The following is a 23,650-nucleotide window of genomic DNA, read 5'->3' as shown; positions in this document are numbered from 1 at the left end:
ATTACCTTCTGTTCAAAACTAAATCTAACTCAAAGACTTTTGTCATCACAGGCTCTCATTTGAAACTAAACAGAGATTATCAGAGTGAAAAAACGAAGAAAGTAGCTTTTGGAATGTCTGGTTGCCCTCGCTAATTAGGAGCTCTGTACATAGACTCACGCTCCACTGAGGAGTAACCAGAGTTTACACACACACACACACACACACACACACACACAGTCAATCCCATACTTGCTCATACACATACACACACACACACACACACACACACACACACACACACACACACACACACACACACACACGTACGTACACGCACAACATGCTTTCCTATATTGTTTACAAATTCCCCTGGGATTAAACTTTGCAACAGAACAATATCTGAACGCTGTGAAGACAAACATGGGTCCTCGGGGTCTGATTGTTAGAACAAGAGTTCTTCCAGTCGAGACATGAAAGCTACTTGCGCATTCTGCTCTCGTCTCTGGCTTCCCACTGACCGCAGCTCTGTTCCCGGATTCCGAGCGAGGGTCTACATCTCTCCATGCTCTGCAGAATCTGATAATGATGCATCCGGGCCAAGACACTGTGACACAAATATCTCATGAACTCGCCCTCGTCTGAACCGACACGAGTCACGGCGAATTCAACACGTCAGAATGTCGGTTGAGCATACAAGTCCAAGTTTAGTCGAGGACACTGTGAGTAAGATTGAAGCATTAAGGTTTTCTGAAGGGCCCTCTGAAGATTGGAGAAAAAAAAGAGCATCTGATTGGTCAATTTGACTGAAGTAGAGGATGTAACCCACATCATTAAACAAAGAGAGGTTGTCATTTCAAACATTGTCTTCCAGCAATTCTGAGTATTTCAAACCAATACAATAAAAACAGCTTCAAATGGATTATTGCAACTTCTGTGTTGACCTCAGTTGTTACATTACACATTTTGAAGTGTAACAATTGGAGGTGATTGCAGGCTTGTATTTATAGGTATGTTATGGTTCCATTATGACTCCATTCTCTAGTCAGAGCTGAACAAAAAGTGCAGTTTGAGCTCATATTGTCCTCCTATAATAAAATGAAGCGACACTTCCTGTTCTCTTCTTCTTTAGTCACAATGTGAGCTTTGTTGTTGAGTTGGTATGTTCGGTAATCCTGAATCTGAGAGGCGCAAACATGATACTCTTGCATACATACAACAAAGTCTATGTACAAATCCCCACAAGTGTCTGTTAAAAGTACTATGCAGCATCGTTGGTTGCTGTTTGTAAAAACACCATTCGAAGTCGCTCTCTCCTCCCTGACTCAGCCAGTGAGAGGGAGAGAGAGAGAGAGAGAGGGAGAGGGAGAGAGAAGGAGATAGATAGAGAGAAAGAGAGAGAGAAGGAGGGAGAGAAAGAGAGGGAGAGAGAGAGAGGGAGAGAGAGAGAGAGAGGGAGATAGATAGAGAGAAAGAGAGAGAGAGGGAGGGAGGAAGAAAGAGATAGTGAGGGAGAGAGAGAGTGAGAAGAAAGAAAAGAGAGATAGAGAAAAAAGAGACAGGGAGAGAGAGAGGGAGAAAGAGATAGTGGGGGAGAGAGAGAGATAGAGGGGGAGAGAGAGAGATAGAGGGAGAAAGAGAGAGTGAGGGAGAGAGAGAGAGAGAGAGAGAGAGAGATAGAGAGAGGAAGGGGATAGAGAATGAATGAAGAGAGGGAGCTGCATTAGTGAGAACAAAGCGGTGAATCCACAAAACAAAACTTCATTTTTCAGATTGTTGTATTTCAAAGCAGGAATAAACACGCCCGGTCACTCTCACCTGGTTTGGACCCTTCAGCCACGGAGCCGTTGTACACCTGGTTCTGAAACTCAGGTCTGTTGTCGTTCATGTCGATCACATAGATGTACAGATCGATTGGATTCTCCACTTGGTTGCCATTCATGTCCACTGCATGGGCTCGCAGCTGCCAACAGAGGGAAACAGCAACGCACACACAGAAAGATGGCGTTATTAGCATTCAATGCTGAACATGAGCGTGAATAAATATTCCAAATGTAGCTCAACTGACAACAGGCCGCTGGCTTGATTGATATGAGCGTGTGCAGAATGTCTGGACCGGAACAAACTCGGCGCACACACACACACACACACACACACTTTGACTTTATTAATTGGCAACTTCATCTAATTGGCAAACGTTCCGTTTCTTGTTTGCCAACGGGGCACGAGCATCCTGTTGGCATCTTGGCACGGACCACAACAACACGGAAAGGGACAAAGTCGTGAAATGTTCCAGACACACAAACAACACCTATTTTGTTGTTAGCGCAGCCAGAGGCCTAAGAAAATATCAGAGATGCGTTTCTGCTCATGCTGTGGCTTCTTTTTTGTCTCGCGTTTGTTTTTTCGACAAAGCCAGCCTTTTGGATGGATGTCTCCCGACTGATGAGCTGTTCCTCGACAACTCGCGGTGTGTGAGAGGAGTGAGAGCAAAGAGGAAGAGAACGAAGGAGAGGAGCGTCGAAGGGAAAGAAAAAAAGGCTGAATGAGATGGGAAGGAGAGGAGAGTGACTGAGCCTTGTGCAAGTAAATGAGAGATGAAAGCACAAAGAGGCAGGGGGGGGGGGCTTGAACAGGGAGGACTGACAAAAGCAATCATCATCGACACTGGGATGTCTTAATCTCCACCGCTGCTGTTACACACCCTCCACTCCCCACCAATCCCCGCTAATGATATCTAACATAACGCGGAGCTTTGTAATAGCCCTGGAACCAAACCGGCAGTGTTCACTGTGACTTACATTACCCTCATCCAATTGCCGAGGAATACATATCCTCTGCCGAAATGCTATTCAATCACAGCTTGGCTTGGTGAGGGGCTCTCATTCTGGCTAAAGCTGACACACTGGCAGCAAAATATTTTGTCAACAACAGTTGAGGAGGATCTGCCTGCCAGCCAGCCTATTTACAGGAAGTGATGTATTGTGGGGCAACATGAAAGATGGAGTGGCGGCACCTGCGCTTCGCCGCAACGCCGCTAATCATGTCGGCTTTGTGCCTGCCTGTCAGAGATGTTTCGAAACATCACCGAACATGCGGCCGCTTGAGCATTCGCGCGCGCCTTCAAACACCGATTCAGACGCGGCCGTTGACAAAAGCAAACGGATACACGCTAGAGAGGGGGGGGGGACACAAACACACAGCCAATCAAAAGAGCCCCCTCTTTAGCCACTTAATGGTCCTCAAGATGCTTGTTTTCCATTGGCCGGAGCAGAGCAAACAAAGATGGAGAGGAGACCCAACAAACAAACAAGCCCAATCTGTTTTCTCAGCTGTGGACACTGCACGCTGAGGGATGTGTGACTGCTCCAGTGCGTGTGGGTGTGAATGTGTGATAATGATTGTGCATTTTTGTCTGTGGTAAAACGTGTTGTTTTGTGTGTGTATATTTGGGTCTTTCTGCCTGTGGATATGTGTGTGCATCCCTGCCTCTGTGTGTCTCTGAATCTCTATAATAGTCTGTTTATATGTTCCTGTGTTTGTGTGCTCGATAGAGGAATTGGAAATGTGATCTCGGGGCCTGGAGGAGTGTGTGTGCGTCTCGCAGACTGCAAGTGTATGTGTGTGTGTACATCAGTATTCTGCAGGGTGAGCTTTAGTATGACTGGACCAACCACAGAGGAGAAGTACAGTTTGTATCTGGCCCGGCGGTCCCCTTACCCTAGACCTGCGTTATAAATCGTTTTTATCAATTAATTCAAATTGGTTTAGGACGATGTTTAAAATTGAAAATCAATTTTCCGTTTAACCTGGGTAATTAAACGCGCAAGTTCTCCTCAGACACAGGCACAATATTAACATGGCTTCATGTGCTAACAAAAGGGAGGGGTTTGTTCCTAAAAAAAGCACAGTCAGCAACCGTGTCATTTTAATAATCAAGAAACAATCAATATTATAATTATTCACAAATTTACCTCAAGGGGCTTTACAACCTGTACAGCATAATACACTAATTGTAATCTCACTGTACACTGAAGTACACACATTCATGCAAACAAACAAACCCTAAAAAATAACCAAACATTCTCATATTTGCTCAATTGTGACTCACAGTAGGTCCGGTATGAGGCTGAGGCTAACCGCTGCTCTCCTCACCTCGCAGATCACTTCCCCTCTGCTGCCGGTCTGTCAAAAACAGCAGCCTCGTCGCTCTTTTCACTTGAACCCAAAACTAACAAGCAAAGTTTGGCCAGTGAGCGTGCGGCAGTGCTGGGGACTTCCTGTCTAGTTCAAAGGAAGTAAGCGATGGACTAAAATTTCCCCTGGGTCGAACTCTGGCTACATTCTTCGACACTAAATCATACATCGCATCACAGGCAGCATTGGTCCACGGGAGTCTAAACATGAGCCGCATTCAACTTGAAGTGCCTTGAACCTAACATGCTGTTTTCACTACAGGCAGTGTCAAATAAGAACTGTTTACTGAGCGGCTGTCCTTTCCCAGGGACCAATAAACTGGCTGATTTATTGATCCCAATTTGCTGGTTGAGTGTAAGAGCAGGTATGGAGAGACAACAAACACACGCGCAGCGGTGTCCAGAGCCCTGAACGCAGCAAGTAAGATAACAAGAGGCTCATCTAAAACTAAATGGAGCACACACACACACTCACAAAAGTATGTGACAAACCAATCAAGAAGGCAATCATCTCGAGCTTAGTGCTTGTTTAGGCGCGTGTGCATTGGTGTTTATAATGTGTGCGCTGACAGAGATCCACTCTCCTTTATTCTATTCTTCCTCTGAGATGGCAGCATGCTTTTGAATTAGCTCTATCAGCAGCGCAGCCATCTATCATGCTGTCAGGCACGCGGGTGTCGGGAGTCTGACACCAGCGCTCACCTCGAGCGGGGGATGTTGGATATAAACTGAAGCCTGTAATGTGTGTAAGTAAACCAATGGCCTGTAGCGTTAACACAAGTCTCATGTGGTCTGCATATTTAATTCACAGATTCATAAAGCTGTTTAACCCCCGGGGTTCCAGAGAGGGGCCAGGCATGAACTCCAACCTCCAGCCTCCTGTCTGTGTGTGTGTGTGTGTGTGTGTCGAGGAATCCCATGGGCCATATGCAGCGCTAACTGTGCAGCTGTTAGCCTGCACCTTTGAACGGCACAGCTGTAAAGTGCACAAGGTGAGCGTGGGACAACATGTGTGGGGAAGGGGGGTACAGCAGTACGGTACAAGACGGGAAGGCCGGGCGCACACAGACAGAAAGTCAGAAGAACTGGGGAAGCGAGGGCCCCGACCCTGTTTATCAATCAGCATTCCAGACATGTTGGTACACACTAGACGCTGCACCTGCTCATTAGCTCTGATGGTGAGAACAAAGACAACAGTTTTTCTGCACTCCACCTTGGTTCTGTCTCTCTTCCCTCTGTTCTATCCACGCCGCGCCACTCTGTGCGGTTAAACCTCGATACAAATGCCGGTCAAAGTGGCTGAGTGTTTTGTCGAGCCATTCGTCCTTTCATCGCTTGGCTTTCGGCATCAATCAGAACCTTGAGATGCTGGTGTGGAGGTACTGTACACTTTTTTTCTGAACGCGCTCCAACTTGTGCTTTTGTTTCGGCAGGCAACATTAGGGTTAGAATGAAAGGTAGATGGGGAAAGAGGACAGGCGAGGCTCATTTCCACAGGGATGATAATGAGACGGACGGAAATGGAGATAAGGGGGGGGGGACGGACGGACGGAAACAGACAAGACGGACTGGCTTCGTCCTTACATGGAAGGAGGCCCTCTCCTCTCGGTCCAGGGGCTGGGTGACAAACATGTTGCCGCTGATGGGGTCTATGTTGTAGATCCCACTCGGGGGCTGATCGGCGCCGGCTCCCGTGATGCTGTAGCGGATGCCAGACGCCTTGTCCTGATCTGAGCGGATCTGAGAAGAGAACCAGAGAAACAAGTTTAACGCTGCCTTGGCTTTCTTCCTGCACATAGAGAAAAAAACGCATTGTGAAATACAGTTTTAGAGAAGCGTGAAAGGACACGGGGTGTTTGATAGAAACACAGATGAAAATATTTCCACTGCCATCTTTCTTTTTGAGCTCACGCTTTGAACCTACAGCCTGGAGCTAAAAACTGAAAATTGAACAACGTGCAGTGAGGGAATGAGAGCCACGTTCAGATGATTTTGTCTGACCTGTTGAGTTTTTGGTTTTCTTTTCCTTTATGGCGGCGTCTCGGCAGACCTTGAGCAAGTGTAAAATGACCTTACTACCAGCTACGCTGGTATTTTTGACGGCTAACTGCCCGTTATTCTCAACCATGTCTGACTGTCGCTTAATATCTCAATGTGCCTGTTTCACCTTCAACACCTCAGTTGTTATTTCTCACACAAATCAAAATGTGACATTTAAAGAGTGATATATTTTACTTTGAACAAGTTTCAGTTTGTACGCCTCCACTGCCACTGCAATAGAAATATCAATACTTTTGCTCAGCACCGTCCTGACTCAAAAGAAGACAAAAGGAGATGGGATTGAAGCATTCCTGTGGCATTGATTTCCAATGAGCTCCAAGGATTCAACTATCTCACAGCACAATGCAGCAACGTTAATGTGACATCTAACTATCAAGCAAAGAATCTCTGTACGTCTGTCTGTGTGTGTGTGTGTGTGTGTGTGTGTGTGTGTGTGTGTGTGTGTGTGTGTGTGTGTTCTTCACATAACTCAAGAACCGATCACCAGGTGGGTGCATTGCTGGGGACCTAAGAACATTGAACTGGGAGTAATTTGGCCAGATAACGTTAGAACCTCAAAAACAAAAATCCCTTTTCCTATCCATATACAAGAAAGATTTATACACTGTCACCAAATTGGTGCAGAATCTCTGGACTTTTATGGATTTTTAAAGTTCCATACAGTTTGCTCAAATGCCTTCTGTGGGCAAGGCTTATATGACCAAAAAATGTTATGTGTAGATATGATGTCTGTGAGGGACCATGGGAAATTTGGTGTCAATAGGCGGCGCTGTAGCAGCATTATCTATACATCAAGGAATCTCTGTCTGTGTGTGTGTCCTTTGCATATCTATAGAACCACTCATGCGATCTACTTCACACTTGGCGTGTGTATTGCTGGGCACCCAAGGAAGTGCAGTGTTGAAGTTGGTGCAATTTGGACCTGCGACATATTCAATATCTTCAATATGCTCGGGGCGGCACCGTTCACTGCAAAACGCTTGCCCAGCCGCCATTTGTGGTTGGGAATCATCATCTCAAACAAACTACGGTACGACTCAGTATACAAAGCTGTAATGTGATTACTGTGTTCACGTTTAGTATACTGATTCACAGGAATCATTTAATCAAATTACAGTGGCCAATGACTCTATAAATCCAGTAATATGGATTGATTTTATTGGTTTATGGGTCCTGGACAGTTTAATCTATCTCTTGGTGCTTTATCTTCATATCCTCTTCCCTCCAAACTGGGACTGAACCATCACTCTGGCTACAAATTACAAATCAGAGGTAATAATCCCGGAGTCAAATGGTGAGAAAAGGAAGGCTTGGCTCTTTTTCTCTCTCAATCTTTCTCTTCTCCTCCTCTGCAATTTCCCCGGTCTGTGGGGCTGCAGATCATGCATGAAAATGAAATTACTTCATCCGTTCAGCAGTGACGGCGGCTTCTGCATAAAACATCTCTCTGTTTGAACATGAAACCCCGTCTCTTAATTTCCAACCTGGTCCTCCCACACCCACGGTGTAGCACTCTGATGCGAGCTTTCACACCGGCAATTTTCATTTCCTGCGCTCGCTTCACACAGGATCCGTACGTGGACCTTGCAGGTTCAGGTGTAATGTACAGCGTAGTGTTACTCCCATCAATCTGTGCACTCAGGCTCTTCTACTCGGCGTTCATGTAACCACTGTAGCATGACAATGATACTGTAAGACTGATTACATTTATTATTCACGACGCCCACCCTCTGCCAATCAAAGCGGGATGAAATGACGCATCAATAATAACTTAATTTGATCATTCACCCTCATCAGTGTCATAACGCGGTGCAGAACAGACGGATTATGCATTGCGGTAACGAGAACATGCCTGAGAAATTCTCTGTGTTATCTGGGAAGTAGACAAACTTGTTAAGGCCTCAGCCAGATCTGGTCGAGTTGTGGGAACATGCAAAAAAAAAAAATACTGCAACGAAAAAACACAAAAAGAAAACACTACCCTGCATCTATTTCTGAATGTAAGTATTTCTCGGGTGCATAAGAGGCAGCTTGTAGCCATGTATGTGTGTGATGTGAAGTGTTTGACAGGTAAGAGATTCTCTGTGAGCACAGCAAAGCGAGGATCAATAGGACCAGCTCGTTCCAATAATTAACAAGGCCGTCATGTGGGAAACGACCATGTGAAGTTTTCACCTGCCACGGCTCTGCGCTTCGGCATCCGGACGTGTGCGCGCGCGCGGGGTTGCGTGTCTGGTGGTGCGAGTGTCTGAGTGTTCGCATGCGATGTGTCTCTTCGCTGGAGCTTCAAAGCAGACCGCGTGTAGCTGCCACACTGGTGGAATAGCCCCTAGAGGAGACAAAAGGAGCTCTTACACGTCATGCGGCCTCCGCCTTTCCACGCCTGCTTTAAGAATTCCACATCAAGGCCACCTGAGACCAGATGTCACATTTGCCGGTGTCTCTTAATGAAGAGTCTTTATATCAATAAATTGAATAAATGAAGAAACACGGCTTCTCGGAGTCCTGGGAATCCCATGAGTGACAACTGCTCAATTGAGCCATTTGAATGGAATGCTAATGATGAAAGCTGGGATTTCTATCCTCCTCTCCATCCCTCTCTATCCATCTATCGCTGTCCTTCATTCTTTCACTTCAGTACCTCTTGGCAGATAGAATGGCTACTAATCATGCAAAAACTAGCAGATGCAAGGAACTAACTGGCTGTCTGTCTCCGTCAGATCAGACCAGACATCAGATAAGTGACCTATTTGTAACTCGTTGAGAGTGATTTCCTTGATTACTGACAACTACTGGGATCCCTGTGGGACAAGCTATCAGCGTGAGAAGAAAGACGGAGAGGGATGGAGGCAGAGAGACACGGGGAGCGAAAGCAACGAGGAGTTGGGGGAAAATTAGATGGGGAGTTAGTGTTCTGTTAAACTCCTCAGGGTGACGCGAGGCACGCAAACAGACAGAGGGAAAGGAATGTAAAGGAATATATTTCCATTTATTGAGCATAGTGGCTGGCTGCCTAATTAGCGCAGTGTGAAGTTTCAGTCTGTCCATATCTCTTTTAATTGATCCAACCCTGTATGATCCCCCTATCTGCATAAATAGTTTGATGCCTACATAAACAGGGACTAATTTGCTGTTTGTTTGATGGTACTCTGCCTTTCATCCCTTCAATCCATGTCGGACTTATTTCTAGCGAAACCGCACAGCGGACAAACCGACGTTCTGCTATGCAAAGGACGAGCGCGCGTGGAGCTGTAGTGCTCTTTTCTTCCCTGGCAGTATTTGGCTTCCAGGAAGCAACATTCATTCAACCAGCAAGTCATTAAAGGACAGTGTGCTGCAGGCACCCATGGGATCATTAAGGGTTACTGTGTGCTATGGGCTAATGTCACACAATAATGGGAATCTGTAGTTTACACTCTTTGATAGCCTCTTTTATGTCTCGTCTGCGCTTAATGGTTCAGGTCTGTGTTGTAGTCCTTCGGGTTCACACACACATCTCTCTCTCTCTCTCTCTCTATTTTTATAGCTCTTTATGGGCTCAGCCTCCTCCCTCTGCCTTTAGGGCACATCAAACACCCCCCACAGGTTACACAGGCTCACAAGAGCCACACCAGGATACCACGGGATCATTCAATACCACACATCTATTCAACACAGTATGAATTTACGGTCATCTACTCTATCATCAAGAGGACAATGCTGCATGTTGTTGCCTCTTTTTTTCAATTGATCAAATGCTCCACTGTCGGTTAAAGACGTGTAAATGTCACAAGTGCACGTAAAATAGAAGCAGCTGAATTAGTTTTAGGACTGCAAAGAAGCAACGGCCAGTTCAACCCGTTCCTGTTATTTGAACCCGCTTTGGTCAAATCCCTGAACATAAACGGTTGCTTTGTCTGTAGCTTGTGTAGCACCTTAGTGCTACAGATGGAAAAGGTTTTAGCGGCAATGTAAAGTGGAAGTTTCAAGCTTTAGGAGGCTTGCACTGCTTGCCCCATGTCGATGTATCAGGAGGCCGTCCTTCGGTGTGTGAATGTGTGGGTGAATGAGAGGTAAGTTGTAAAGCGCTTTGTCTGGTGAGGTAGAAGGGCGCTATAATAATGCAGTCCATTTAGCCTGTTTTAAAAAAGGAAATCTTTCTAATGGAGGTGGCGAGTGCAACTTTAGCACGACCCTTAGAAAGAATAGAAACAATTAAGACAAAATAAAGAAAAGAAGGTTGAAAAAGTTTTTTCTTACTCAAAGCAAGGGGGAAAAAGGACAGAGGCTGTTGTATGCTGTGCAGATTGTAAAGATATTGGGTTATATAAATAAATTGACTTGACCTAAAATACGTCGGGATGATTTGTTTAACCTTTGATTTTTTTTCTTTTCTTTATTTCTTTCTGTCTCGGAGTTACATTTAAACGTATCCATCCATCCATCCATTTTCCTCCGCTTATCCGGGGTCGGGTCGCGGTGGCAACAGGCCAAGCAGGCTGACCCAGACTTCCCTCTCACCAGCAACATGTTCCAGCTCATTCTGGGGGAGCCCGAGGCGTTCCCAGGCCAGCTGGGAGATGTAATCCCTCCAGCGTGTTCTGGGTCTTCCCCGGGGTCTCTTCCCAGTTGAACGTGCCTGGAAAACCTCCAGTGGGAGGCGTCCAGGAGGCATCCTAATTAGATGCCCGAACCACCTCAGCTGACTCCTTTCGACGCGAAGGAGTAGCGGCTCGACTCCAAGCTCCCTCCTGATGACCGAGCTCCTTACCCTATCTCTAAGGCTGAGCCCGGCCACCCTACGGAGGAAGCTCATTTCGGCCGCTTGTAGCCGCGACCTTGTCCTTTCGGTCACGACCCAGAGTTCGTGACCATAGGTGAGGGTAGGAACGTAGACCGAGTGGTAAATTGAGAGCTTTGCCTTCCGGCTCAGCTCCCTCTTCACCAAGACGGTCCGGTGCAGCGCCTGCTTTACTGCTGCAGCCGCACCGATCCGTCTGTCGATCTCCCGCTCCATCTTACCCTCACTCGTGAACAAGACCCCGAGATACTTGAACTCCTTCGCTTGAGGTAGGCACCTCCATTTAAACGTATCGTTTTATTAAATAATTCTATTTTATAACGGGTTGTGCTTTAATAATTGTGTTTTCAATCCTAACCCAGTATAGATACGTCGTTTGATATATGCAATAATGTTTTATGTGTATAAAGTAAATAGAGTGAGGCAAGTGGCATAAAGTCAGCTATTTATATTACTGGGTGGCGCCACTAGCCAAACATAGACAAATGCCTGCAACACAGCAGTTTGGTATGTGAGTTTGAGGGATGGTTAATATGCAGTAAAGCTAAATGAATGGCATTTCCATGCTGAGGTGCATTGTGGGAGGAAGTGATGCCAAACACTCAGGGCACAGACTATGACTGAGCCTTTCTGGAGGCCTCTCTGTCACGCTTTAGCTGTCATAGCTGTCAACCATAATTAAGACAGCGACTGCCAAATATCTGGATGCCTTCAATAGAGACGACTTATTGACTGGATGCTGAATTTACTCACAAGCCTGCTCTGCTTTTAGACTCTGTCTCCCCCTCTGAACCTCCTGTTTACGTTGGCACGAGAGCACGTCAGACAAAACAAAATGGTTATAAAATAGGGACGAAGACTACTTTCTATTGTCCAAAAATATAAATAATGAGGCAAAATTCAGGATTCGATTGAGGTATTCTGTCGACGATGGCTGGTCCAGCATGTGGATCTAGTGTAAGCAGAATACAATCAGAAGATTTCAGACATTTTTAAACAGGGGTTTTAAAGATAATCAAATCTAATTTGCTCTCTTCATGCTTCTACTCTTCTCCCTTCAAATGACTCAATTCGTGTGAATTTCTCGTAATTTCCGCCGCAAGCTCATACGTCTAATTTCTATTTGCTTTACTGCTCCTTTATACACTGCTGCCTGTCGACCTGGAGAATCGCGAGCAAGCTCCTTAATGGTTACAAAATATGCTTTCATTTTTTTTTGTATGTTTTCATAGCAGATTCACAGCAGGTCTGACACCTTTAGTGAGCGGTTTAAAAGGGAAGAAATGACACTATCATGCCGGAGGAGACTACTGATATTCATATCTTGAGCAGTCTGCCTTCAGTGTCACCACTGGGTTGAGAATATTCAGAGCTGACAATAAACCTTTACACTCGTGGCAGCGGTGAAATGGCTGCTTACATGAGTCACCGCAAATGGATGAACTGCCATGTTGAACGGCATTATCAAAAGCATCAGTGCATCAGAAAGCTACACAGGCATCCTTGAAAATCACTGTTTGATGATGTCTCATCTCTCCCTGCTGTTATACAGTATCCGTTTTCTCTTTGTTGAACATGAGGGAAATGGCAAAACTACATGCTTTTTAACTTCCTCTTAAATTTCAGTTTTGCATCGCTTTGATCCCTCCTGCTGTGTGCTTGTCACTCTTCAAAGCTGATAGGGCGCAGGAATTCAAATAATCTGATAGGCCATCCACACAAACATCCCACGAGGAGGAGGAGGAGGAAATATGAAGCACAAAGATGAAAGAAAGAGAGATAGGCTGACAAAATGGAAACAAAATGTGGGACCTCAAGTTTTTTTTTTTTGCCAGCCTTCAAACTTTCCCTCGTACAAAAATACAATAAACACGAGAGAGTGCGGCGATGAAGAGGGGTAAAACCTGTCATTTAGTGTCGTCGTGAGAAGGGAATGGTGCGGATGGTTTTAAAAATAGTCACATTGGAGGTCTGTGTGTGAGAGAGGAGCTGCAGAGAGCTCAGGTTTAATATATCTCAAGCGAGAGCCACCGACAGCCACCGTCGCACACAGTTATCCCTGATACTCGTAACGAACAGCCGCGTCTGGGCCTCGGCACACAGGCATGCTAGTGCATTATGGATCAGAAACGCAATGGGAAATGACCCAAGCTGCATGCAGCTCTGCAATATGTTTCTTTTTTTATTGCCATTCTTTCTGTGTTTGGGCCGCCGTATCTCTTTCCGTCTCTCACTGCTCCCAGTGGGAGGCAAGCAGTGAGAGTCCCATCAATACAAAACGAGCGAAAGTCGCCACTTGAGGACGGTTTGTCTGCTCTGGTACTGACACTGTTATTCCGCCATTCTTCTCCACTTTCTAACGCGGTCAATTGAATTGAATCCTTTGAGTTGCGAAGGTTTCCTGAAGCAATTTGTCTGTGAAGTGGGTTTGGATTTAAAGATAATAGGGTAAGACTTTCTCTTTCTCAAGACAATTTAAGGAAACAAAGCCGAGACCTTTTTGGGGAGGATGCTTTTCTCCCTACAGAGGAGGTGTTTTAATGTGATGCATGAGAGAAAAAGACAATCCAGTTATGCGAGTGTGAAAAGAGAGAGGAAGCTTAGAAGGCAACATCTGAGGACGCGGAGGCATCGTCAAGAAATATCTCCTTTAATGAACACCAGAGAGCATTCTGAACGCCGGCAGCATATCCAATAAATAACCTTCAAATGAAAGAGTTTGGCTCTCCATTTAAAAAAAACAAAAAAAAACAGATATGAAGTCATGAGATGAAAGATGTTTTTTTATCCAATCTCATATGGATCAAAGATATCTGGAGTTTGCCCCTAAAAAGTTTGACCGCGAACCTTTTCTGTGGTCTCTGTCTTGAACTTGAATACCCTCCTGTTCCCTCCTGTATGTCATCCGTCGTTACCCAGAAGGAGAGAAAGAAGTCCCGGCGCTTTCACATTTTTGTATCTGCTCAAAAATAGATTAGATGCTTTCTCAAGTCACTGCCTCCACCTCAGACCATTAACCAGACGGAGGAATGAAATGTAGGAATCGGAGAAAGGGGCAATTAGAAGGAGAACAAATATTAATGGAAGTTAAGAAGTGCCTCACAAACCCAATTACAGCATTAGCCAGGCAATTTAGATGAGCTCTGCGAAAGGAGAGAATCCTGTTGAAATGTACCAGCGGTCTCTCTGCATTAACAATGGCATTAATTCCCCCGATTCCCACCGAGAGGAGAAGAATAGAGCAAATAGAGCCATTCTGTCTCCTTTATAAAGACAACCACATTCCATAAATCTGCAATGGGAATAGAAGAAGGCCGCCGTTCCTGTCTTACCCGCCCCAAACAGACCGCGGACCCCCTGGAGAGTTGCAACTCGTTAAATAGCACAATTCTCCTGCTCTACACAAGGCTTTCCAATACTAGAACGATAGGTAAACCACAGGTCTTCCGTGCACAGAGAATATCCCACAAGATAATTACAGTGAAGACATGGTTGGCTGCTGGAAGGCTGACTAAAGGGAAAGACAGCAGCATGAAGCGGTAGATATATAGATAGGTAGAGGTATGGACGGAGGGAGGGGGATGCGAGGAGCTTTCTGCTGCTCTTGCACTTTTCCTCTCCACCTACCGCCATTGTCAAATTGCATCCTTCAACCGAAGCTGCTGCCACACGCTCCCATCGGGGACATGCGGCCCCGACAGCCCGGCCAATCAGCAGCACCCTGAGGCCAGTTGAAAGCCCTTCTGGCGTGCCTAAGGCTAGCGGGGTCCAACCAATCAGTTAGAGGCCAGGCTTGAAAGGAGGGCCATGCTTGGCTCAGGGAGCTGCTAAGGCTGCCAATGGGAGTCCAGAGGGGGAGTTCGAGTGGCTCAGAGGGAGGCTGCCAGAGGGGTCAGAGAGGACGAGGGCAGACTGACAGTTATTTAGTGAGAGGCTGAGCTCTGTGTCACTCACAACAGCACTCTGCCTTTGTACTACTGGTGCCGGCCCTAATGGGACTGTCACCTTCTAATTGTCCGACTGGGGAGGCAGAGAATGACAAACGCACACATGCGCTCAAATACAAAGACGATGCATAGAGACACACACAGATACTCTCAGACGCTGGCACAAACCAGCAAACAGAAGGCAATGTGCACAACTGTTTACACATGCGTGCTCTTTTTAAGCTGAAAGAGATTTGTGTTCATGGGGAAATTCTCACATTAAGTTAGACTGCACTGACCTGCACATCCATCAACAGCAAAGGCAAGGGACTGCTTTATAGAATACTTACATTATGTGTGTATATTATGTCTTCGTTATAGTTCCTAACTTTCTCTCACAGTTTTTTGGTGCTGGGCAGGTAAAGTGTTTTTTGTTTTTTTTGCTGAAGGCCGGCGGCTGCTGCTTGAAATGAAGTTAATGAGAACAGAAACAGAAACAAAGAGCTAAAAGACACAACAATGTTCTGCAGAGCTGAGGGTAACTGCAGTTTGATTAGAATTCTCTGTGGGTTTGTCACTAAATCAAGTCAAGACAATAAACCTGAGACTGTTTACATTTTTGATCGATTTATAAATGTAAAGTAACACATTTTTCTGTTAATGAATAAATGGGATTCATTTAAAAATGTACTTCAGAGGGAGCAATTCAAATGATGTGATTTCCTTTGTTAAATCACTGAGAAGAATTTCATACACAGTGCACTAAACAGCATGTCATGACTGAGATCTCTAGACCACTGCATCAATTTTGCATCTAAAGGGCCATTTTCACCAACTGACCTTCTTAAAAGAGCAAAAATAAATAAAGATTTATGTGAAGTAGAGGCAAAAATCAATGATAGAACAGTCACAACAGTAAAAAAATGACATGAATAGTCTTGAGTCATCATCATCTGCTGGACCACTCAAGAGGACATGGACTCTAGATGGAGGTGGAGTGGGGGGAACATTAAGCTGAGTTGAAATGTAATGATGAACTAATTCTTACTGGCTCTTTTGGTGTTAACGGCTATGCAATAGGGAATTACAGATTGAACTATTGGGGTCATTTTGAGGTATTAAAATGGTTATGTTAATTAAATGATAATCTTTACCTGCTGTCAATAGAGAGTGGAAATAATTTAGTTCACACCGTTAAGATTTGTGTAGTTTAGCACTTTACACATGTTGTGTTTGCTGTTCAGTTTTGACTAAATTGTCCATTACTAGTGCCGTGCACGTTCACAACAAGCCTGTTCAGAATGGACCGGATACTTGTCCTGTGGTGTTGTTGGTGGCAGTTTTCTCGAAAAGCCGCTCATATAAACAATTTCACACTCAACACTGCACTTTGGGTCCTGAGCAATCACACCTGCCATGACATAGACCCGACTCACGGCTACTCACATAAAACACCGGTGAAATAGACACACAGTTATTCATGAAACAATGCAGCATCAAATCGGAATTGAAAGGTCCACTTTGACCATATGTTACTGTATGTAATACCTGTCTTTTACTCTTCACTTGAAGAAAAAAAACTTCTTCTACCAACATACCCAGTTACAGTACGGGCGAAAAGTAAAGCAAGACCCAAATCCCTAAATCCACTCCTGAAAAAACACACCAGCGACGCTGCGAAGCAGGTATTTTGCTGGCGGTAACGTTACTAGTGAAATATGGTCCTGCTCATGGGGGAGAAGAACACAGCCAAGTTGCGAAACACTGTTGAAATACACTCTGGTTTGATTGTGCTTCCAGCTGGCTATCCGCACGTGTTGACTCCAGGGAAGTGAAGAAGAGTTGGGTTGCTGCTGTTTATTTAGAGTTTATTCACATTGAACGTGTCACGTGTCGAAATTGCACCAAATTCTACAAAAGCACTCCCGCGGGTCCCCAGCAATACAAGCATCAAGTTTGAAGTCGATGAAGTAGAGATGAGCGGTTCTCAAGATATGCAAAGGATAGACAGACAGACTTCAGTTCGATGTAACGGAGCCTTCTGCTGTGTGGCTTAGCAATTAGGACAGAAAATGTGACACAGTCTACTCAGGAAGCAGTGCTCTGCTAAAGTAGTGAAGAGTATAGAAACTACAGTTCCACGAGATCAAACCCCTGCAGCCCTTAAATAGCTTGAACCCAAATCAACCCCACGATTTCGCAGATACCATGTAAGTTCTGACATTAACCCTCATCCCCGCAGGCCCCAGAGGTAGTCTACCTTTCGTCACAGGTGTTTTATTCTGTCATTGCGATTCTTCATGACTTTGCCAATCGTTTTTTAAATATGACTTCACATCATTGTTTTCTGTTTCTATTCTAATTAGTACTTTTTAAAAATACAAATGTATTGGAGTCCCGGGGGACCCCAGTCAAAAGCACCCGCTGGCAACCTGTGCAGTTTTAATATAGATTAAATAGAGTAGATAGATCAAATGTCAGCCGTGGGTTCTAATGTAAAGTATCACACACTATCAGGGGGGGGGGGGGGGTAGGAGCGCTCTGTCAGCCATTTTGAAGGAAACACAGATTTCCTCTTGAGCTCTGACTATTTTGGTTTACATAACATGCTACTTAACTGTAACTTTCCCAATATAATAAAAATCAGTTTTTGAGCAGATAAATTAACATAACTTATCATGTTTTGTAAAGAAATCAGTTAACATTGTACAACAGTATGATGATGGATTCTTACAGTAGCGTATTTGGTCGTCATATACATGTTCTATATGTTGGTAGGATGAGGGGTAATGTCAAAAAGTTGCCATGTTCCAGACTTTCCCCTTGAAGACAAAGTAATGTGTAACCTTTAGTAAAGTGATTGATTTGAAAACATTTCTTTTTCCAGGTGAATAATTCTATTAAGTGTTACATTTAGATACATGTGGTCCTGAATGATGTAATCTAATGGTGTACATCATACTACCTAATTTACCTATATGTTGGTGGAAACACGCGCGTGTACACGCTCACCCACATACACAAACTAGACACAGTGGAAACAATATCTGCCAATGCAACACGAGACGCAATAAAACTGCAGACGAAACAAGCGTATCCAAAAAGCATATTACGAGCTCATTACGAGCTGTAATGAAATACACTCTGCAATATGAGGTTGTAAATAACCCACCGTGTTTTCATTTTGGGTATACTGAGCAAACAGCAGCACTGCCATTTCAATATCACTGAGCTTACTTGCTCCTACACACACATATCTACATAATAAAATAAAATAAAATAACCTGTTCCTAAAGTTTTCTTCTGCAAAAGTGTGGAAAGTTAACTTGAGTGGTGAGTGAACATTTGTTGTTGTTTGTGTGCTTCTGTTTGCTTTTGATGAAATCCCTCTAAATGAGGAGCCCCCAGTCATTCTGGCTGTGACACATTCAACACTACACTGTGCCGTATTATATTACCCATGAGCACTACCGTAATGGGCTATTCAAAATAATGAGGTGAACCAAATCATGCTGAGATGCATTTTAATAGGCCGGTTCACCTATTCACCTTAAGACCTGCATTCTTCTACAAGAATGTGAATGCACGATAAGGACTGTATATTACAGATATAATTACAGGTTCATTTAGCTCCATGGAAAGGACATAGAGTCATGCAGAGAGGAATAGAAACGGCAAACACAAACTTTTGTCTGCTCTTTCCCTTGGCATGTGGAATAACATAATTATTAAATGACTGTCCGAAATGTGCTCAATTATTTCCAGCTCATGGTGTTTGTTTCCTTGTCCAAACCGTGGGTCAGAGAGGAAGCCAGTGTTTGAGGCCTGGTTCAGTGAAAGGAGGGTCTTCTCTCTCCCATATTCAGACTGCTTTCCATCAGTTTTGCCTCATTGGCCCCGGTGTAGGTGCTGCAGGAGACGGTTGAGATGAGAATGCCACAAATGGCCTGAAACTAATGTTGGCCTCCCTCACCCTGCAGATTTACAGCACTCCCCAAAAGACTTTCTATCTTTTCTTTTCTTTCCCAATAGCAGCCTGTCCCCCTTTTATATCTCCCACCCTTACTGCTTTTCAAAAGGAGTAGTTCTCGCCATCCACCTCAGTATCCATTTAACTCGGGCTGTTTTTCAATCTCTCCATTTCCGCTGCACTTACATCTGTCATGTCAAATAATTTGACAGCGAAAGCTCGGAAGCATATTCCATTTGAGCACAATGGTAAATCAATGGCATCAAAGCTGCACCACTTGTGGTTCGTCATGACCGAATTGCACGTCAAAGGGAAAATGGCCAGCAGTGGAATGGCGCTCTTTTACGCTGTTGTGTGTGTGTGTGTGTGTGTGTGTGTGTGTGTGTGCGCGTGAGAGAGAGAGGGTGTTTTTTCTTTGTTTCGTGAAAGTGAATGTAGCTTTCAGAAGCATAAACAGAATATTGCCATCTGAGCAATAAGAGCTGTGATGATGATGATGGTGGTAACGTCAGCAGGCAGTGCAATAGAACCCCAATAGCACCATAAATATTACATAATGACAATGAAGGAATAGATGACAGCTTTATGATGGTATGAATTATTTTTCATAATTAAATCAGCAAGTACTTTCTTTTGTACATGGAATTGGATTTGCCTTGGATTAATGAAATATCCTACAGCAGCAGAGCTACATTAGCCTCTCATTGTGCTCCCACTGAATCAAAGGGAATAACCACCACCGCTCCACCACACACCTCTTTGGGCGCCCCATTTGCATCATTTGATGCTTGCAAAGCCGTAATTACACTCCGAGGGTTAATTGGTCTTTTTAAACCTAGTGAACCGGGCTGTGTGACGGCTCGAGTGTAGAGACACAGGTGAAGAAAACCTCAAAGAGTTTCCACGGCGCAAAGAGCCGAGTGTGTAGGCTTTAAAGGTTGTTCTTGGCCACTTCTGAGACCAGCAAGATAAAGCACGGAATCCCCAGAGCTCCTCTCCTCGGCTGCCTGTCAGAACGGAGAGTTGTGTTGAGGAGAGAGCAGGGGACAGCATGGGTCACGCACCCCATGGTGCACTACTTTCAGCTACGGCTGAGGGCTGAGACACACCTATATTGTGTTCACACACTGTATAGCTGGAAGCAAGCTGGGAGATGTTCCCTCGCACACACACACACACACACACACACACACACACACACACACACACACACACACACACACACACACACACACACACACACACACACACACACACACACACACACACACACACACACACACACACACACACACACACACCAAGTCAACCTCAACACTCACATGGCCACACGCACAAAGGAAGCCCGTGAGGTTTAATCCAACCATCTAACACCCGACATGTGAAAAGGGGATAAAAGAGGGTCCATTTCTCCAGCAGGGCAGCACAATTAGGTGGCTCCCCTGACACTGCGCGGCCCTGCTGTGTGTGTGTGTGTGTGTGTGTCTTGTGTGAGGGTGAGTGTTTCCATGCCTTGGCGGAAAATCTGCCCTCTTGCCGACACACTGGTGAAAGGCGATTTCCGTAATCCGGGAGTGTAAGCCTCGCTGTACAAATGGGCGTAAGGGACTTTGTGTGTATTTGTGTATATATATTTATGTGTGTGTGTGTGTGTGTGTGTGTGTGTGTATGTGTGTTTGTCAAAACTGCTAGCAAAATGCTGCATGTCTGTCTGGGTCTCTGATAAGAGGCATCGAGAGAGGGGAGTTTAGAGCTGAGAGCATGATGCCTCCATGGGAAGCTTGCTTTAGATTTTCCGTATTTCTAGTATTGGTTGTGATCCACTGGTTGTAGTTAACAGCTGTTTACATACATGCTCTGTTCAACTTTTTGTCTTCATTGAATGGAAATTGAAAAAAAAAGACGAGAGACAAAATCCAATATATAGCAATATTATTTTAGGCTGTCAGTCAGTTTCATTAAGAATTAATTATTTGTTGCAGTCTACACTTGAAAATTCAATTTATTTAATCATTGTCAAGTGTTTATTATACATGTTCCACTTAATGACTGTTGCATGCTCAATTGTCTTACTCTTTTTTATTTATTCTGCTTTGGTACTTTCCCTTGTTTTATAATTCATTGCATATCTCAGAGGGAAACGTCTGTTTAAACGCTATAAACTAAATCCATATAGACGACCTGAGTAAAATTCATAAAAGAGATCCAGCCTGTGGCTTTGAAAATCTGCAGAAAAGGGTGTGTATGCATATTTCTTTTAGTCAGAACTCTACAGAGCTGAATGCATCTGGCTCCTGGGGGACGAGTGGTTGACGCATATCAATGCAACAGTAACATGACATCATATCCTCATCTCTTAAAATCTTAAAATCTAATATATTAGAATTTAGATTTGAAGAAGTTGAGTTTTGGTCAGAGAGAAAACCCTGTGCAAACATCGTATGCAACTTTATCGCAGTAAAGCAATGCATGCCTCTGGAAAATTGAATTGAGCACAATCATTAGCATCCATACATAAAACAAATCTGTCAAACGGCTTTTTTCGTTGCAGAATAAACGCTAAAATGCTAAAGCAATCCTTTAACAAACGTGGATCTGCAAGTGTTCCCCAACCTCGGTACAATATGGATGTCACGATCACCCAACAATTTAGATGTGCTGTAATCTACAAAAAAGATGCACTGTGATGTGAAAAATAGCTCACCTGCTATATTAAGCAGTTCACGGAGAGAGAATACTCCTGAGTAATCCTCAGATCTATTCTTCTGAAACCAAGCATGGAGTGCATATTTGTGTGCTTTTCAAGCAACGATTATTATTTTCCTTCTGCCTGTCTGTGGCGCCCAGAGGCACAGCAGACAAATCACATGGCATCATGACTTAAATCGGAGACAAGAGCAGCGCTGTTAGCCTGCTGGGTGTGCTTGATAGAAAATACCAGAATGTTGTGTGTCTCTTGGCCTCGTGGTGATTGTAAGAGATATTACTCCATATTCACCACTCTTCTCTCTGGCCTGACCTGAGTAAGTGCTTAGAAAAAAATACATGGCTTGTCTACCTTTCATTGCTTTTCTCTGCAACGACAAGTTATGTAAAAAGTTCTGCGGTGCACCAAAAACATTCCACATCAAGTGTGGTATTTGCTGAAATTATATAAACATGTCACTCACTCTGACAAGCATGTGAGGGAAGGGTCCTCGGGAGTTTTCAGGCACGTTGATAGGCGGGATGACCCAGTCTCTCTTCTGTCGCCTCAGCCCATTGGCAGAGGAGCCCCTCTGATGTTTTCGAGGAAACTTGATAACTCTGGGTTGGGAGTCCCAGGCTCTTGACAGCATTTCTTCAATGCCACCCTGAAAAGAAAAACCCAAACATGTCACACTGTGCCACATCTTGCATTGAATAACTTGCGCATCGTTATCGTTTGAAGAATGCTATTTTGCCACGACAGGTTGGAAGATGAATCTATAAAGTGCTGCTAAAATTGAAACTAAAATGCCGGGTGTCACGGCGACAATAACCCCATTTTGGAGGAGTGACAGAGTGACAGACACAAGAAAATATGAATCTTTTTTTTTTTCCTGAATGCTGCTGCATCATATCTCATGAGGCCTTTGGCAAGACACACTTAGCCTGCCCAAGCCCTCGGCTAAGACAGCGAGGCCTCCCCAAGGCTACACGGCTGGGTTTTGTCCACCGAGGTGCTGTGCCTTTGTCTGCATTCCTGCACAGATTTTTAAAAGCAGACGCCATTATTCCTGCCCGTCTCTGTCCTCTCTGTCCGTGCTGAAGACAGAGACTGATGTGACACTCTGCCTTGGCAGAAGCCTATCGTCAGATAAAACAGGTGTTGATGAAATACCAGTGTAATAACAAGGGGAGCAGGGGAGAGAACCGGGACACCACCCAGCAGTTTTGTTTGGATGTGAGAACTACTTCTTATTTTTGATGGCGAGGTACCTTTGACATCATACAGGACAGCGGTATTATGGGTAACTCCTTTGAAGGAATGTATGGGTGTATATACAACCCTCTGCGATGACTCCCTCCAGCTACAGCTGCAGAGAGGAGATTGTGTTCTTGCTCATCTTGCCTCGTGAAATGAGGGTTAGAAGGGTGTCTAAAAGACGGAGTGTTTTTTACCCAATCCTCTATGGTGTCCTCCTGTGTAAAATGGTTGTATTGCTGTAATCCACCTAATCCTATTGTTGTCTCTGGGCCCTGTGTGTACACACACACACACACACACACACACACACACACACTCTCACATACTCACTGGCATTGTGTCCCTGTCACCTGAAGCACAGTGGAAATCCTCCTGCTCATCCCACCTGGAATACACACAACGCAGGCAACACACAGGCAACGCAGTGCACACGAGCAACCGCGGCCTCGTTGCCACGCCAAACACAGGCCACCGGTTCATCATATCAATATGCACCCGCTTTGCCTGTGACTGTCCCGCTTTGTGTGTAAGCTGCACCTGAGCAAACACAGTGTATATTTTTCATCTTTTGTTTGAACTCTTCAACACATTTGGCAGCTCATAGGATTGGAGCTCGGCGCGGACCTCCGTACAGCCGGTGCTGGGTGTTTAGCTGGGCGGGAGCACGGACGTGGAGGGAGCGGGGGCGACCAAGCGGATGGTTAGAGGACAGAAAGAGGAATGAGGAGGGACCAGATGTGTTTCCCAGATAAGATAACTCTCGTTCCGGCTCCACTCATCCAAAACACT

The 23,650-nt window shown here is 44.8% G+C and overlaps 1 protein-coding gene across 1 annotated transcript in view; it reads right to left on the bottom strand.

Moving 5' to 3' along the window:
• Positions 1-22,250, bottom strand: part of cdh4 (cadherin 4, type 1, R-cadherin (retinal)) — a 55,613-nt gene extending 33,363 nt beyond the window's left edge. The window contains exons 1-3 of the mRNA XM_076096283.1: positions 22,083-22,250; positions 5,760-5,915; positions 1,798-1,942 (exon numbers count right to left, since the gene is read on the bottom strand). Coding sequence (XP_075952398.1) covers positions 1,798-1,942; positions 5,760-5,915; positions 22,083-22,250 — 469 coding nt within the window. The remainder of the gene's footprint in view (positions 1-1,797; positions 1,943-5,759; positions 5,916-22,082) is intronic.
• Between the last annotated feature and the right edge of the window lie 1,400 nt (positions 22,251-23,650).

Source organism: Anarhichas minor, unplaced genomic scaffold (genome assembly GCF_050575085.1).
Source record: "Anarhichas minor isolate MPS153535 unplaced genomic scaffold, ASM5057508v1 ptg000021l, whole genome shotgun sequence".
NCBI lineage: Eukaryota > Metazoa > Chordata > Actinopteri > Perciformes > Anarhichadidae > Anarhichas > Anarhichas minor.
Note: the sequence above shows the minus strand (reverse complement) of the source record. Positions and strands in the feature narration are given on the sequence as shown.